Source organism: Pseudomyrmex gracilis, unplaced genomic scaffold (assembly GCF_002006095.1).
Source record: "Pseudomyrmex gracilis isolate BER0280 unplaced genomic scaffold, ASM200609v1 scaffold_110, whole genome shotgun sequence".
In the NCBI taxonomy this organism is placed as follows: Eukaryota; Metazoa; Arthropoda; class Insecta; order Hymenoptera; family Formicidae; genus Pseudomyrmex; species Pseudomyrmex gracilis.
Genome location: NW_018020694.1, coordinates 102889 through 119434, shown reverse-complemented (window position 1 = coordinate 119434; position 16546 = coordinate 102889). Strand labels below are relative to the sequence as shown.

General features: G+C 41.3%; 1 protein-coding gene across 1 annotated transcript in view; it reads left to right on the top strand.

Moving 5' to 3' along the window:
• The window catches only part of LOC109856203, an 81331-nt gene extending 67706 nt beyond the window's left edge, over positions 1-13625 (top strand). The window contains exons 4-5 of the mRNA XM_020431217.1: positions 896-1109; positions 8741-13625. Of these exons, the coding sequence (XP_020286806.1) occupies positions 896-1109; positions 8741-9153 (627 nt within the window). The 3' untranslated portion in view covers positions 9154-13625. The remainder of the gene's footprint in view (positions 1-895; positions 1110-8740) is intronic.
• The last annotated feature ends 2921 nt before the right edge of the window (positions 13626-16546 follow it).

Below are 16546 nucleotides of genomic sequence, written 5' to 3'. Positions count from 1 at the left end.
ACTATTTGAAATTATTACTCTTCGCGAGATATAATAATAGCTGTTAGAATGTTAGAATTAAGATATAAACCATTAACGTTAAAACAACGAGCACCGGTAGATCATTAAGCGAGCAACGGTTGCGTGTAGTAGTTTGTAATTCGCGAACGTATCAGCAGTCGCGTATTGTCACGTCGGACAACAGTAGTTACTAATCGTTATGAACGGGCAGTGATTACTGTTTATTATGCACGGACGTTAGATCGAATGTTACGCGGCTTTACAGATGCGTTGACAATTTATGTGACGATTATTTAAAAGTCGTAACGAAATGTTCGCGCCACGTGCGAAAAACAAAGAAAGCTAAAATTATCGCACGCTAAATGATCAAAATTAACACAAAAAAAAGTAATAATTGCAAAACACAAATTTCTTTTCCCAATATGTTATTTTATTTTCACGCACAATACAACACAATAAAAGACATATAATATTTCGTTCTCATTGAATCACAAGCTAATTTAATAAACTTGTTTTTTAACCAATGTAAAATAAAATTTTATTGAATTTTACACACTGTACACACATTCGACCTGACTGTTACATGTAATTTTAAAATTACACTGAAGAAGACCCGAAAAAGAGATCGAATTGTCTGTGTATTGATTTTTACATTCAATAACACACACGCGTGCAACTTGTATTTCGGTATATGCTCTGACAGTTTGTTTCATCTTCTCACGAGTTTATTCAAATGTTAATTTAAACATTTTTAATTAACTGAAAAAAAAAAATCAATTTTCTTTTCTCCGATTGATAACATTCGGTTTTTGTATTTCACACTTCTCTATTGTTTTCAGGACAACATCGTTTAATGACCATCGTTATTGGCAAATCTTTTCTCATCAATGCGCAGGTATCGTGGATCAAGCGGAAGAACGTGCAGGAGCTACTAACCGTAGGACTGACGACGTACGCGAACGACGAACGGTTCCAGGCAATTCATTTCCACCACAGCGAAGATTGGACTCTTCAAATAAAATACGTCCAACCGAGGGACGCCGGAATGTACGAGTGCCAAGTGTCCACTCACCCTCCCACCAGTATATTTTTGTTCCTTGAAGTGGTCGGTAAGGATATAAAACTTCATTGCAAACGCTCTCTCGCGTAATAAAAGAAAGACGCACATAATTGAAATTAATTAACCTTGTCATTTTCCTGCGAAAAGAATACGTCTTGTGCCTGACTACCTCGCGGTGTATATATAGTATATATATTTTAACATTATTTCGCTTTTTAATATTATTTTCGCACGCTCTCTGCTTATCTCCCTGTGTTTCCGCATTCATATTTAGCTCACGCACATACGAGATGAATGTGCATCGTAATAACAATGCGTGCGCGAACGTGCGCGAAAAACACGCGAGCTTATACATCCCGCATGCGGTCGCATGTATACATCGTACATCTTAGCTCTCTTATGAAAGGCAAGCCGTTATCAAGAAGCATATCGCACACGGAGAATGCTCCGATGCTTTTGTCCGTTTGCTGATAAGGGCGTGTTCTACGTGGTATGGAAGAACAATTTTCTTTTTCTCTTTGCTTATAACATCCCACCTGGCGATCTCGGCAATTTGTGTGCCGCGCGTTTCCGCACATTTTCGAGACATTCCTCGCGTATCTTGTGTTCGCCTCCCGCTTTCAAGTACGGAGCCACGCGATTTAAGTGTTTACCGCTCGGCATTCTCTCGCACGCGTGCGCGCGCGCCCGCGTTGTGTATGCGAGATCTGCGTCACCTGGCAATTTTATTTAGAGTTTTTTATTAAGCGGGTGGGAGCGCGCGGCGCGTGAGAGGATCGATCGCATGAAAATACTTTGCCGCGCCGTTGTGTAGTGTCGCGAGGAATTTCGCGAAATACGCTCTTGACGCGCGACAGTGCACGCATGCCAGCCAGCCAACCAGCCAGCCTATTTGCATTTAGATTCGGCTTTTTCCGACGCGCATCTTTTATGCGGTGGCGGCGGCGGCGGCGGCGGGGCTATCTAATTTCCGCGGAATTTCGGTGCCTTTTTTTTTCAGCGCACCGGCTTCTCACCACCCTTTTTCCTTATAATGCTCTCGATATTTATGTTCTCGCACTGTTGAGTCTTTCGCTCCCTTATTCGGCTTTTCAGCACTTGAGGTTTCATCGCACGTCTTGAATGTGAGTTGTCCTAGAACATTTTTTTCCGAGAACGATATAAACTTTCGCAAAAAACGGACACATTGCCAGATCTCTGCGCATGCATTAATTCGCAACTTTTATAGCTTTCGATCCCTCGCCGTGCTCATATCACTTTGGAAAAATATTTCGAATATTCTGTCGAATCATTGTGAAAAAAAAACGTATAATATATCTACGCGCGCGTGTGTGTATTTTACCTGCATCATCGTATATGGAACATTCGGATTCTGCTCTCTTCTGAATACTCGCGACTGAATTAGATTCACGTATGTAGACCCTTTTTACTACTTCTCTTTCATATTTATGTGCTCTCGAAACATCTCGAATACATTACTGCCCACACCGCGCCTTTTCCCTTAACTTCGCGCAGAAAAAGGGACGAAAACAATTTAAGGAACGGAATCGAACTGATCTTGTATTCGTGCGTCGACGAGAAGTGTGTGTTAAATGAATACATTTGCAATGGGAGTAACACATACGGCCTACAACAAATCTGCGAGATACAAAATTGCGGACTGTATGTAACAATTTTATTTTATTAGCGGGGGTGTACACAGGGTGTCTGAAAAATTTGATCGAAAGCCGAAATGTAGATTCGATTGATCTGAACCGGAAACTCATGTATTATTTTGCAAATTTCGCACAATAGTAGTTGAGTGATTAATTAATACATGTGACCTAACGAGCGCGTGGGAAGCGATGGTTCGAATTCCTTGTAGGCGTGTATGATTTTCAGTTGCACGGAAAAATGGCTTACCTCACGCAATCTATTAACAGCGAGCAAACAGGCGAGTGACGTGTGACACAGATTTTTGCGACCAGTTGACTTTCACAAATGAAAATCACACACGACTACAGAACCTGGACCGTTTACCACGCGCTCATTGGGTCATACACGTGTTAATTAATTACTCGGTAACTATTGCGAATTTTGCAAAAATGGTGATGACATGACTTTTCGAATTAATTCGATCTGTCTTCACACTTCGGCTTGGTCCAAATTTTTCAGCCACCATGTATATCCGGGATACTCTCTATTTCTAGTCAATCTTTTAGTTGAGTCGATTAACGCTCCAGTTATTAATAATGCTACTTATAACCGGAGCACTGTGTCAATATTTATGCAATGCACGACGTGCTAAATATATAAGCGCAGTAGTTTTTTTTTTTTTTATACATGTCTGACTTGCGTGTTCCCAGGAGCCACTTATTTTCGCAGGATGGATCGCTTTGCGCTCTGATTACGCTTTCCTGTTTGTGTTACCGGGGGTTAATTTATGCCAAGTTGTTTATAATGTGTACTCTAATTTCTGACACTACATATTTTATGTATGCAGCACCGTAATCTTCTCGAAATGTCAGATCCGTGTTTTTGCCCGAGGCGTCTTGGCGCGCAGCACGTAACCGTGGCGTGTCTCTCTCTTTTTACCGTTGTTGGGTTTAATATTTATAATTTTCAGTAAAAGTGCCCTCATTCTCTCTCTGAGTTGATAGAATCTAGAATAATTTTTATTGTTGAGCGTTTGCCTGAGGACGCCCAACAAATTATCTTTTTTGCCAAAATTGATATAATTCTTAATTAATCTACATTACAAAATGTTTATCGTGTTAAGTTATTTTCAGTTCTATTATTATACAAAATAAACAGATTTTGTATATATTTAAAAATTGCATTGTTTGGTTAATTAAAAGTTTCATACGTTTAATAAAATTATAAATAAAAGTGGAAATTGTAATGTAAACTTTATACGCATCAACAAAATTTGATTAACGTTTACAAATTATATAATCGGTTTGCATCTATAATGTTTATTTTTCTCGCATACTGATTTTATTATTAACTCTATACGGAACAATAAGCCGAATGAGTTGTTTGACTTTTATGTTAAATATTTATTCCGGGAGATAGATTATAATATATTTTTATATTATAATATATATATATATATATATATATTATTTTTTTTCATTATAAATTTTACGGGTGTTCTTTCCGCTTTTACATTATACGACTGCAGCGATGCTAATAAACACTTTTTGCTCTATTAATTTGATTAATAAAATACCGTATAATACTTATGAATGCGTGAAAGAAATTGAAATAAACCTGTCCGGGCGCGCGCTTATATATACATATCAATGAGCAAGTGAATGGAAAAAAATCCGATTGAAGAGTACTAAGAATGAGAATTCAGAGGGAAAGGTGAATTTAATGAAGGCAGCAGGTCGGAAGTAATCCGGTATAACTTTGAAATCAATATGATCATGATATTGTCTTTGAAATGAAGATAGTTTTAAACTCGGCCTTAATGAGCTCTCATTAAAATACAATCGACGCGCAAGAACGTGGCGCGCGCGCTGGATAAGATTCCGACTTCTTCCTCCTCGTTTGTTCCAACTCCGAACATATTTCGTCCTCGGAAGATTAGCCGGGTTTTCCTCTCTCTCTCTCTCTCTCTCTCTCTTTCTCTCTGGAGACTGGATTGAGCTCCGTTTCGATCACACACACGTACTCCCGATAACGGCATATCGTCCTTAATACCTCCCGGTAACCTCCTTCGGTGCGTGAGCGCACGCGTGATATTACGTTTCCCGCGCTTTATAAGCAGAGAGAGTCCCGCAAATTCCCTCGCGCGCGTAACATCTCAAATATCTAATGTATGCGGGGCTCTCAGTTTCCTACTTAATTACGACTGATATATGTAGCCGGCGCCCTGTAAGTCGCGAATGATACTCGAGCGCATATTGCCAACTATCTACCGACGCTGCTATCCGCCCCACGCCCCGTCGGCATTATTAAACGGTGTAACCCGCGCTTCTTTTCCGCGAAGGAAAAGAACTTTTGAATTAGTAACCCCCGGTGAGTCGAATGTTATTTCTCGCATGATATACTCCGTCGCGCAATATTTATGTCGGTTTTATTGTGCTTTTATGAGGCGAAATGGGATAGCAGCGCTATGTGAGGAGCCGTTAACGGCTCCTGCGGCATTGGGATTTTATTCCACGTGGAGAATGACATCGACTCGTACCGAACAAAAAAACGAACGTAATAAAGAAGGACGAATTTATTTAGGAGTATTTTATATAGTACCTCGTAAATTCTCCTAATTGTTTAACATAAATTTGCGGATCACGTTTTGATCGGAGGTAAAGAGAAATGCGGGTCAGTGTGTTATTTTTATAGAAAATCGCGCGCATAAAAAAAAAAATAAAAAAAATAACGTTTTACAACAAATGTATATACAATAGTAAATAAAACCGTGTGTTTCTCTAGCAAGAATATCGTATTTTTGTTTCTCACGTCAACAAGAAATTCTGAAATCTCACGTTTCGAAGTGCAAAACTAAAATTGATATCAAAAGTTGAAAAATCCATCCCCCATTCGCCCTTTAAAACCGTTTCGCTTTTATTTACACTATCCGATAATAGAAATCGTAGTCCGTTCTCGTCGCCAAGGCAGCGTGAAATTCGAAACAATAGAAGAGAGACGAGAATTGATCATGAGCTCAGAGAACGTTCGTACGCGAGAGATGTCGCAATCCTTTGTCGGCGAAAAAAATGGAATCAACCCGCGTAAACGTTCGTTCTGTAAAGGCTGCCAAAAATTTTGTCGAAGCAGGCATCGGACGGAAGCGATCACGCTCTGGTGATTCAAAACTGCTGCGGCCCCGTCTCTGCCCCGCTCCCCCAGGAACCAAAGCCCCATTTACTGTGAAGGATGGAAACTCTCCGGATCTCGCTCGCAAACATTTCGAATCACATCGTTCGCATTCGCTCGGCCGTGACAGTAGTCAGACTAGTAGTAAAAGCAGTATCTAGACTGGCGGCTGGCTGGTGTGTTGGCGGGCCGTGTTTACAGTGGCTCTCCCTCGCACACCTGATCCCATAATGCTCCTCCGGCGCGCGGCGTGTCAGGTCGCGTCGAGTGAAAGGGCGAAACGCGCCAGGGCGTGAGCGGACTTAAAATTCGCGCAACCCTCCGCCGTGCTTCGGAGATATCGCAGAGCGTGAGTCATCCCCCGACAGTATTTCTCAAAGTCAGGATCGCGCACGCGGAAACTCTTTTTGTTAGTCAAATTCCTCACGCGCGTCAGTATGAAAAACTCTCATATATATGATGACCTGGTTTATAAACGACGCTGCAAAAATATATCATAAAAGGCAATCGCCGCTAAAATACAAACAAATGAAAACGTGTGCTAAGCGATGTAAAATACTTGTATTTGTATTAAGGTTGATTATTAACAATTTATATGCTCTGCGTGATATATTTAATGAAAATAAATTATAAATTTAAATGAAACTGTCCAAATGTGAGACGACGTAATTAAATATGCTCTGAATATATAAATTTCCCACATAAATAAAACACTCCGAGATGTCGTGCCAACGCATATACGTGAGTTTTAGCGCTGCGATATCTTTGTCTTTTTTTTTGTTTTAAATATGTTTTTTCTGTGTGTGAAAAATTTATTTGTTACAATAAAAAATACGTACTCTCGCGAGATACGTCGTCGTAATGTTTGTAAAAAAATGCTCGCGCTCGGTGTGATTATTTTTTGGAAATCAATCAAATAGCTCGAAATGTCATGTACGATGTTTGACGTGTTATATACGATGTACGTTTTTTGTAGAAGTAGGTGAACGGCGAAAAAATGTAATTTTTGTTTTTTTTTTCTCCAAAATATACAGCTGTCAGGGTATCAAATTTGTTTTGCACATTCGTAATCACTTTGAAACGCCACGTTCGAATTGCGTGAATTTATCAATCCGATCAAGTTTGAACATTTTTGAGAGAGATCTGCGTATATATAGTACGTGTTGCTCAGTCAGTGATATCGACTTACAAAACACCGTTTTTTAGAAGAAAAGAATAATTGGTTTGCGAATCATAAAATATATGTTAAAAATTCTGTGACAACACACACGCAAAATTGCCAACAAAATTATATATTGAAAGGGAGGTTATCTTTTTGTGATTAACTCTGTCTTTTTTCTTTTTTAACGACAATCGCTACGCACAACGATAATCAATGTGACAATATCAAATATCATTACATGTACAGGACTTTCAAATTACATTAATTTGTATCATTTTCATTTAAATGAGTTTATCGGGTTCAATTACCCGAAGTAAAGAGAGCTTTGAAATGACAATAGAAGGGAAAAAGTACGTATTAACATAAATGAATATCGAATATCGATTGTCGACTGTTTACTAATAATCTCTTCGGATTAATCGCTCTAGGAGATATCGCGTAACAACAGTTCGCGTTGAATAGCAATTAATAATTAAGGCAAACAAAGCAAATTGCAAAATTTGCGACGGTATTCTTAGCGCGTCTGTTTCGCGTGGTCTTGAACAAAACTAGCAACTCGCGCGTCGATCAGTGTCAAATAGTCGATAAATGAGAACTTCTAAAAGTGAAATGCGTTTACTTAACAAAGAAGAGAGAAAAAAACAGTTTTATGACGATTATACTGTTCTGTAGAGCGCACCGTCCGATTGAATACTTAAGTAATAGACAATTTAATCAATGAGCTGAATTGTTTCAGAAATTGATTACCTCAAGAAAGAGATTCGCTCTCTGACTAACGATTAATTACAATAAGAAATGCATTTCTTCTCGTTGAATCACACATAGTTCAGTAAGTAAAGTTAAACTTTTTCAAAAAACTGTCAAGTGTGTTTTTTTCTTAACATTAAACAAAAACAACTACGTGATAATCACACGTGTGCGTGTTTTGTTTATACCTCGCGTGTTAATTACATAATAATATTTACATTATTAGATAAAACGTTGTATAATTACCCTGTTGCGGCAATTATATAAATTGCTCATTACTCAAATCTCGTAGACCAAACATTATTCAAGTTTTCCTCGTCCCATAGTGAAATTTATGTGTACATTCGTTATGTATATTCAAATTACACGGTCATCAACAGCATAATCGGTTGTAGAATAATTATTGCGAAAATTATTTCGCAGAAATGTTGATGCGAATAAATACTTCGAAAGATTTTTAACATGTGAATATAAACAAGTGACACGTGAACATAAATAAATCAAAATGTTTTATTCGTTCGCAATCTACGTACGTGCGCACATACGTAGATTTCTCTCAATACAAGATTTTTAAAATAGAAATTCAAAATTTGAGCACGGAGATTTATTTCGCGAGCAAATATGAGATAAATTTGGGATAAATTATTACTTCGCGCAACAAAATTGCCTGTGAAAAAGTAAACGCTTTAAACGTTCACAATTGACAACATTTCGAGAGTTTGTATGCCTCCAAGATAAAATCATTATCATGCCACTTTTATTGTGCCTCCTCGCCAAGAGTTTGAGAAACTCTGGCGAGACGTGCCGGAGATCCTGTCTCTTCCCTCACGAGCTGTACCCTTTTCCTGTGACCTCCGGTCCTTCTCGAGTCGGGTTCTCTCACACCCGCAGTAGTAAACAATAGCCCCGACGTCTACCCAGGACTATAAGCGGCTCACGTTTCACATGTCACGTACGGCCATTTGCAGAAGCCAGGGCGGAGATAGCCGGACCGGCGGAGAAATTTGTGAGACCCGGCAGCACGCTGCAGCTTCACTGCATGGTGAAAAAGTCCACGGAGGTGCCGTCGTACCTCTTCTGGTATCACAACTTCCGGATGATCAATTACGACGTCGATCAGGGCGTCAACGTCAGCACCGATCTCGCCGGCCGCGAGAGCTGGCTGGAGGTGCCGAAAGCGTCGGATCGTCACTCGGGCAACTACACGTGCGAGGCCAGTAATGCCCAGCCGGCCCGGGTCCTGGTGCACGTTTTCAAGGGTGACAATCCGGCCGCGATGCAGCACAGCATGGCGTCCTCGCCGTCGGTGATGGCCTGCACCGCTCTGCTCACCATGTTCATCACGCTCAAGCTCGCGCTGCAGACGAACTGGAGCTTGTGACGTGTGTGTGCGTAAGCAGCTCCTCTTGAGCGGCGATTCCAGGCGCGTTAGCAAAATTGTGTAATAAATGTCCCTTATTGTGTGTGTGTATGCATGTGTGTGTGTGTATGTATGTCGCGTAATCCTTGTCCGTTGTCGCGCGGATTGTGCTGCGTAACGGGGTGGTTTCCCTGTGTGTTTTGCGCATGTGTGCCAGTGTTTGATTCGCCGTAGTTGTATAAAACGACGAAGTATATGGCACCATGGTAGTTCCAGTTTGAAGAGAAGAGATCCATCGTTGTTATTGAATCGGTGGCGTCGGTGGGCGCTCTTGGAGCGCGCTCAGCGAGAGTTTGACTGTGATTGATTACCATCCATTCGAACGATTAACCTTATTCGATGCCGAATGATATAACATCGAAAGACCATGTGTGATTATTTGCGCGTCATCAAGCGACCATTTAATTCCATTTCGCGCGTTTAATTACATATTCCTCGAATGGAGAAACGTGTGTAACTATGCGCGGCATGCTAATGCGAAGAGCCGTTATATAATGTCATTGATGCAAGATTAGTAATGATGGATCTCATCGAGTGCGCGGGTCGTTTGTTTGCCCCGATCGAGAATTTGCCGATCAGAAAACACAGCTCATTTGTTCGCGTATAAATTTGTTGCTCGTTTGCATTAATAATTTTGTCATCTCGTCGAAAGACCTCGGCGTAGTAACCGTCACAGTGCTCGCAGTTTGAAAATGAAGTTGCCCCGTCGCAAACTTTCAGACAAGTCTGCGCTATACATCATCCGTTCTTCTCTTGCCGATCGATCGCTTATATTCCGCGTGTCGCTTGTTGGAACGAGAAATATCAGGTCGTAATGCAGAGAAGCGGGAGAGACGGTATCGTGAGAGTGCTGGATTAACTCGCGGACGAGAAATCTCGTATTTACGATCGTTCGTATATATAGTCCACGCGACTCGCGCACTTCGGACGGGGGGGAAAAAAAAAAAAATTGTTATCGGTAATACGAACGAAGACATCGTCGGCAGGATAATGCGAGAAAAAAAGTTGAAAGCGTTCCGTAGAAAAAAAAAAAAAAAAAAGATCTATATCCGTAAACTGGAACTTCTATGAGTGAGCGAAAGCGTGTTCACGCGCGAAAACAAAAATGCAAAACTTATTAGGAAAAGATTTGTTTGATCCGCGCGCTCGCGCTCGATCCGGACACTCCGCAACGTGATACGACGTGCGCGTGCAATTAAACGTTAAATTGTGTGTAAATCGGTAGAAAAAATCGCGCGCGCGCGCGCGACAGATACTTTTATCGAGTGCTCGTTCTGTTTGTGACATACACGTGAAAGTAAGATTGATAACGCGGATCTCGAAACGATCTGCGATGCATCAAAAAAACCCGGGATGCGTGAGCGTCAGCGATCGCTCCCGACAAGGTGCATTAAAGTAAACGACGATGATGTATATTCGAGCGGCGCTACGCGCCGCTCTGCACCGACGACCTGAAAGAAGCATAATATATATATATATATAATATATCGCCGGGAAACACGTATTAGCTCCAGAAGAAGTTACGTTATAACAAACGTATTTCCTCGCAGGTCCGCGGCCTAAGACATCTTCTTCGGCGGGATATATTAACGAAGATTAACGAAGAAAAACCTGTGTGTGTGTTGTGCGATATTGTTTTTCTCCCCTCCCAGTACGATGTTCGGAAGGATGATGAACGATCAACCGCGGAGTGAAAGTAATAGTGAAAAACATATAAACGTAAAAAAAAAAAAAAAAAAAAACCAAAAAAACTGAACCACACCCGCGTGTTCCGCGTGGAACGACACTCGCGCGCACTGTGCGCACGCAACAAGCGAACACTTGCATTACATTACGCACGAGAGATGCGAAAGAAAACGATCGTGCCAAGATTCTTTTGTAAATTATTCAAATGTGAAAGTCAGTCTAAGGCTTAAGTGTTGTAATTGTTACGATACGTTAAGTAACTTGCCGATGGACGAATGTGCAATCCCGCGCGTCACTCATTTCACACTTCCGAGTAATTGACAAAAACAAACTTAGACTCTCGGTGTGTGCGTATCCGCTCAATTACTCGCGTTTCACCTCAATAGTTGAGAAACGTATAAGAACACACATACACATACACTCACATGCATACAAAAAAAAAAAAAAAAACAGACTTTGTCCAATCAAAAATCAATCAACGTAATAAACCGCACGCACTCGAACCGCTGACTCATCGATGTGATAGGAGTCGCGCGATGGCTGCAGCATCTCTCGATAATGAAACGATAATTGTTTAATCGGTCTACGGTGTGTGTGAGTGCCGCGCGATGAAGGACGATATTTCCAGGCCGCTGCACCGTCACTTTGTCGGCATAACTTCCGTAATATGTTGTTATCCTCGAATGCGACCTTGCGCGAAACTGCTAACCTTGCACGCACTCACTCACGCACGCACGTACGCACGCACGCACTCACGCACGCACGCACGCACGCATTCCCGATCGAAAGTGTAAGCGACCCTTCGCCTGCCAATAATCCTTCGCGCGCGAATTACTGACACTGACAAATTACCAAGTTCGGAAACTTGTTAATCTTGATTATCGCCCTCGTCACGTTGCCGTCGTCGCGGCGATGCGCGCGCGATGAAAAATAGTAGGAACGAGCCGGCCGGACGGGCACCACGGGCGAAGTTGCCAAGTGTACGTATATACCTCGTGTTTTCGAAAGTTCTCGTTCCAAAGCCGAACGGTAAACTGCAGACTGCCGGAATCACCGAATTTAATGCACAGCCTCCGTCCGTATAACTTGGGTATATAGCGCGAGTGAACTTGAGCCGGCTCTATCGCGGAAGGGAAAGAATTAATTAACTAACTTTGGAAAACTTTTGCCCGGGTGGTGTTGCGCGGTTTCACTACCACCCGAAGTTTACTGTCGTGACTCTAAAGGACAGCAGTAAATTCTGGATTATTATTTTTTTTTTCTTTTATGTCCTTCGCCGCCTCGCCTCGGAGCGGAGCTCTTTTGCGCTTGACACGGGAGTGATCTAAGCACGCGCAGATTTTTTAGCTTTTTTTTTTCTCGTTGAGACGAAATTTTACGTCATCGCGAATACATAGCCCGCGGAATTGTTCAAGCGAAATTACGTATTATTTGCGAAAAATTCTTTTTTTTTTTTTTCACACACTCGTAAATCGATTACGAAACGGTTCGAAATTGCAGAAATCTCTCTCTGGGGAACAATAAAATAAATTTTTCAGAGAGAGTCATTTTTTGTTTTTTTTACGTCGAACACAGAGAGACGGCAACATAGGGTGACGTCGGAGCGTGTGTGCGCGATTTCTAACGGTTCTCGGATACATATCTATCGGTCGCGGGCTCGAGAGCGAATTCCAACGCGAATCCGAATGTAAGCGTGACACACACGTGCGGAATAATCTTGCTCCGGTATATTCGGTCTACGTAGCCGGTGCACATAATTAATCGCGATAATCCTGGCGTGAGAGATGCAGCGCAGCCTAACGATATTATCCTCCGTCGCTCCGCCGCTGACCTTGTTTATAACGTCGAAATTAGTTATACCCAACGCTCGCGGGAGATCGTGTTTCGGGCTGCAAGTTGCGGGGAACATTTCCCTGCGGATTTCGACGCATCGTCGCGTATGCAACGCGCTGCTTGAGTTTAACCTTGGAGGAGCTGTCGAGAATACGAACGGATATATATTCGCGGCGCGAAAAGAAAGACGGAAAGAGAGAAATATGTGTTCGATATTTAATTGAATTTTCACCGCGGGGGAAAAAAAAAAGACAGTCGAGAGAGAAGGGAAAGAACAAAGGAACGAAACGTACTTTTTACGTGTATACCGACGAGATATTTATCCGACGCGCGTATATATAACATTAGTTTGCGCGACGCGACGCTTTGACGCTGCGATTTCCGCCTCTCGTTGGTTTTTTCTTTCGCCATCTGCGTGCTTTCGCGCATTGTCTCGCGTATTCCGGTGGTGGAAATATCCGACGGGAAATATGTCGTACTGGATTTATTCGCTGTCGAAGCGACAGGCTGACGCGATCGTGTTCTCCGTTGTGTTCGGTTTTTTTTGATGATTGCTACTTTTTTGCGTTTCCCCGCGAAAAGCAAAATTCGCGCGTAGTAGATCGCTTCGATCTACTACAGACTTGTTTCGCAAAATAAAAGTGGCGGTGCCACAGCTACCGATGTTCGCCCGCGATGATTGATACTTTTTTTCTGGCGTTTTGCTGAGAAATAAAAAATATATACGTACACATATATATATATATATATAGATTTCGCGTTATATTCTCGCTTCGATCCGATGAAGAGCCAGTGTCCAGATAAAAACAAAACAACAAACTCTCTCTCGCGTTTTGTGAAGAGTTTTGAAAAGTTACAAAAAGACACATTTTTATATTCTTTCGGAATAACTATTTCAATAAAAAAAAAAAAAAGGGTTTTGAATGAACGATCAAATCTACCGCGAGTAAAATTTGCGAACAAAATTCGTATCGAGAGGAAAATTGAAAAAAAAAAAACAAAAAAACTGCAATTTATCTGCGAATCGACGACGCGGCTGGCTTAAATACTTGTTTCATTTACCACTGTTCCCTATTAATTTATTATTCTGCAATAGGCGTTCCCCAGTGGCCATATATATCGCGCACATTTTCGCGACGAGAATAATCCCTCGTACTGCGAATGGCACTCAACGAACGCACCATTCAGAGCCGCGCGCGGCAATGAAGAGTTTCTCGCTGATGTGTGAAAATCCGCGCATAGCGGCTCTCCTCCCCGTAGACCAAGGGACAATGTTAAACAACCGGACAATGTTTCGAAAGAGAAATCGATTTGCTCGATTGTGCGTGATTTTAAGTACCTCTAACAAGTAAGTGGTATAAAAAAAAAATAAAAAAAAAAAAATAAAATGTCTCTGTAACTATGTCGTCTCTGGAAATATATTGTTTAATCGTTAAGCGTAATATAATAAATGGTTTAAATAATCATCTATCCCCCTATCCCGCGTACATTTGTAAATGTAAATTGTAATGTAAATGATCGACATCTGAACTATGACGATGAGGTTGAATGTGCATGGACGCATTGTATGCAGAATTGGACATTTCGCGCTAACATTCTGATTGGTACTTTCGGTAAGTGTAATTACGAACGAAACACTGCGATTTCAAGCGCGTTAACCTCTATAATGTATCAGCGTGCTAATGACAATGTTTACTGCATTATTAAAATGACGTTTCCGTTTTGGATCATCCCAAGTCGATTATTGCGCCGTGCTCTCGAGTGGCACGCAAGTGGATATATATATACATATATATGTATATGTATATATATATATATATATATATATATATATATATATATAACAGGTTCTCATTAATTTACGAAAAGCGATTCTTATCATCGGACAATTATGTTCCTGAATGATCTCGCGCAAAATCCGAGGTCGTGCGTTAATTAGCGCTCCTGAATTTTGAACGATGTGTTGATTTATTATTCATAACTACATGTATTGATTAGGGTAATAAATTGAATATGAAAACCATGTGAATTTTCTGTTCAGTTTTAACAAATTTCTCGCAGATTATTTCTGAAAATCGATACGCGGTTAAGATATTGATTTGCCGATAAATATGTGACAAAATTTTAAAAGACACAATATAAACAACAACAAAGATTAAAAATATTATTATTGTTTTGCCTTGTGTAAGATTGCGTATTTAATATTAATTGTTTTTTTTTGTTGCAACAAATTATTAAACGTACATTTGGTTACTCAGTTTCGCTCTCTGAAATTGAACAATCACAGTTATTTGAAAGGCAAGATTTAAGCGCGTAATAACTACCATGGTATAATTCCTCTATGATATCCTCTTTCTCTCTCTCTCTCTCTCTCTCTCTCTCTCTCTTTCTCTCTTTCTCTTCCCTCACCTAGTATACATACAGGTATAATTATGATAACCGTTTGATCCACATGGACTATTAGATTAAAGCCACATATGTTATTCCATAAATGCGAATACACTGATGAAACAGAGCCCAAGAGCGGCACTGATTACCTTGAGAAGATCAAATTTGCACGATTATGTTCAACGAAACGTAATCTTACTCACAGGGTTGAAATTGAAATTTCAATTCCGTAACATTCGTTTTCCTGTACGATCGGACACGCGCGTGTAATTATACGACCGAAATTATCTTTGCGTCATCATCGTTTTGATAGATCTAATTTCGCGAAACACAAGTATAATACACGCTGTTCGATTTACTCCTCCGCTTTGTAAATTTTACAGCTTAATTTAAATCGCAGCGCAATTACAATCTCGGATTGGATGCTTGTATGTGTGTGTGTGTGTGTGTGTGATTGAAAGAACGTATCTCTGATAATTCTACATATATGTATATACATATATATATATATATATATATGTTATCAATTGATACGAGCGGCATGAAAAAACTAATCTGTCATCAGATTATAAGCGATTTTCAGGTGACCGATTGCAGGATTTTTCGCGTCGATCATCCGTCGAGCAGACGTTAATCTTCCAATCGCGCGTTAAACCCGTTTGGGTTTCACCGTCTGAGCCGAGCGGCAAACAACGGATTTACACTCAGGTAAGTGAGCACCCAAATATAAATCGACGATTCCAGCGAAGCGCGGAATGAAATAGCCACAGGACTGCCCTTTCGAAATCGCGCTCCACGGATGTGGAATAATCGATCTCAAAATCGCTTTCTTTCGTCGGTGCGATGAATGCTTCAGAGATCGGCTTCCGGGAATTCGGCGCGGTTCCAATGCTCTCGCCGGAAAGCCCTCTCCGGGTTGTGCGTAACGACGTATAAAACTCACCCTCTCATTTGCGCGCGCGAACACGTTTGCGATGCTGATTTCGTCGTCGAGCGCATGGGAAAATAAAACAACACGGAAATTTCCAACTGGCAATCGATGCACGTCGGCCGCCGTTGGTTTAAATGGGTGCTACATGCGCAATCAGCGTCTGATATCCGAGCGTGCTAAATTTGAATCGTTAATATCGCGCAGCGGCACGTCGTCATTATTCCAGAAAGATGACTCTAACCTATTCCTATGCCGCGCCCGTTTTCTCGTCATGGACGTAGGACCGACCGACTGTATATGCACTATGTGGATATACGTGAGTTTGTTGACTCGTGCCTCCGATAGGAACACGACGTTGTTGTATGGTTAGTTGCGCGCTGCAGTTGGACCTTTACTGTCAGTTTGGCACTTCCGTGGTCATGTCAACCTCCTCGGTATATTTAGACTTGGTCCGACCTCGCATAGCACCTGCCTGGTCTCTCTCTCTCTCTCTCTCTCTCTCTCTCTCTCTCTCGC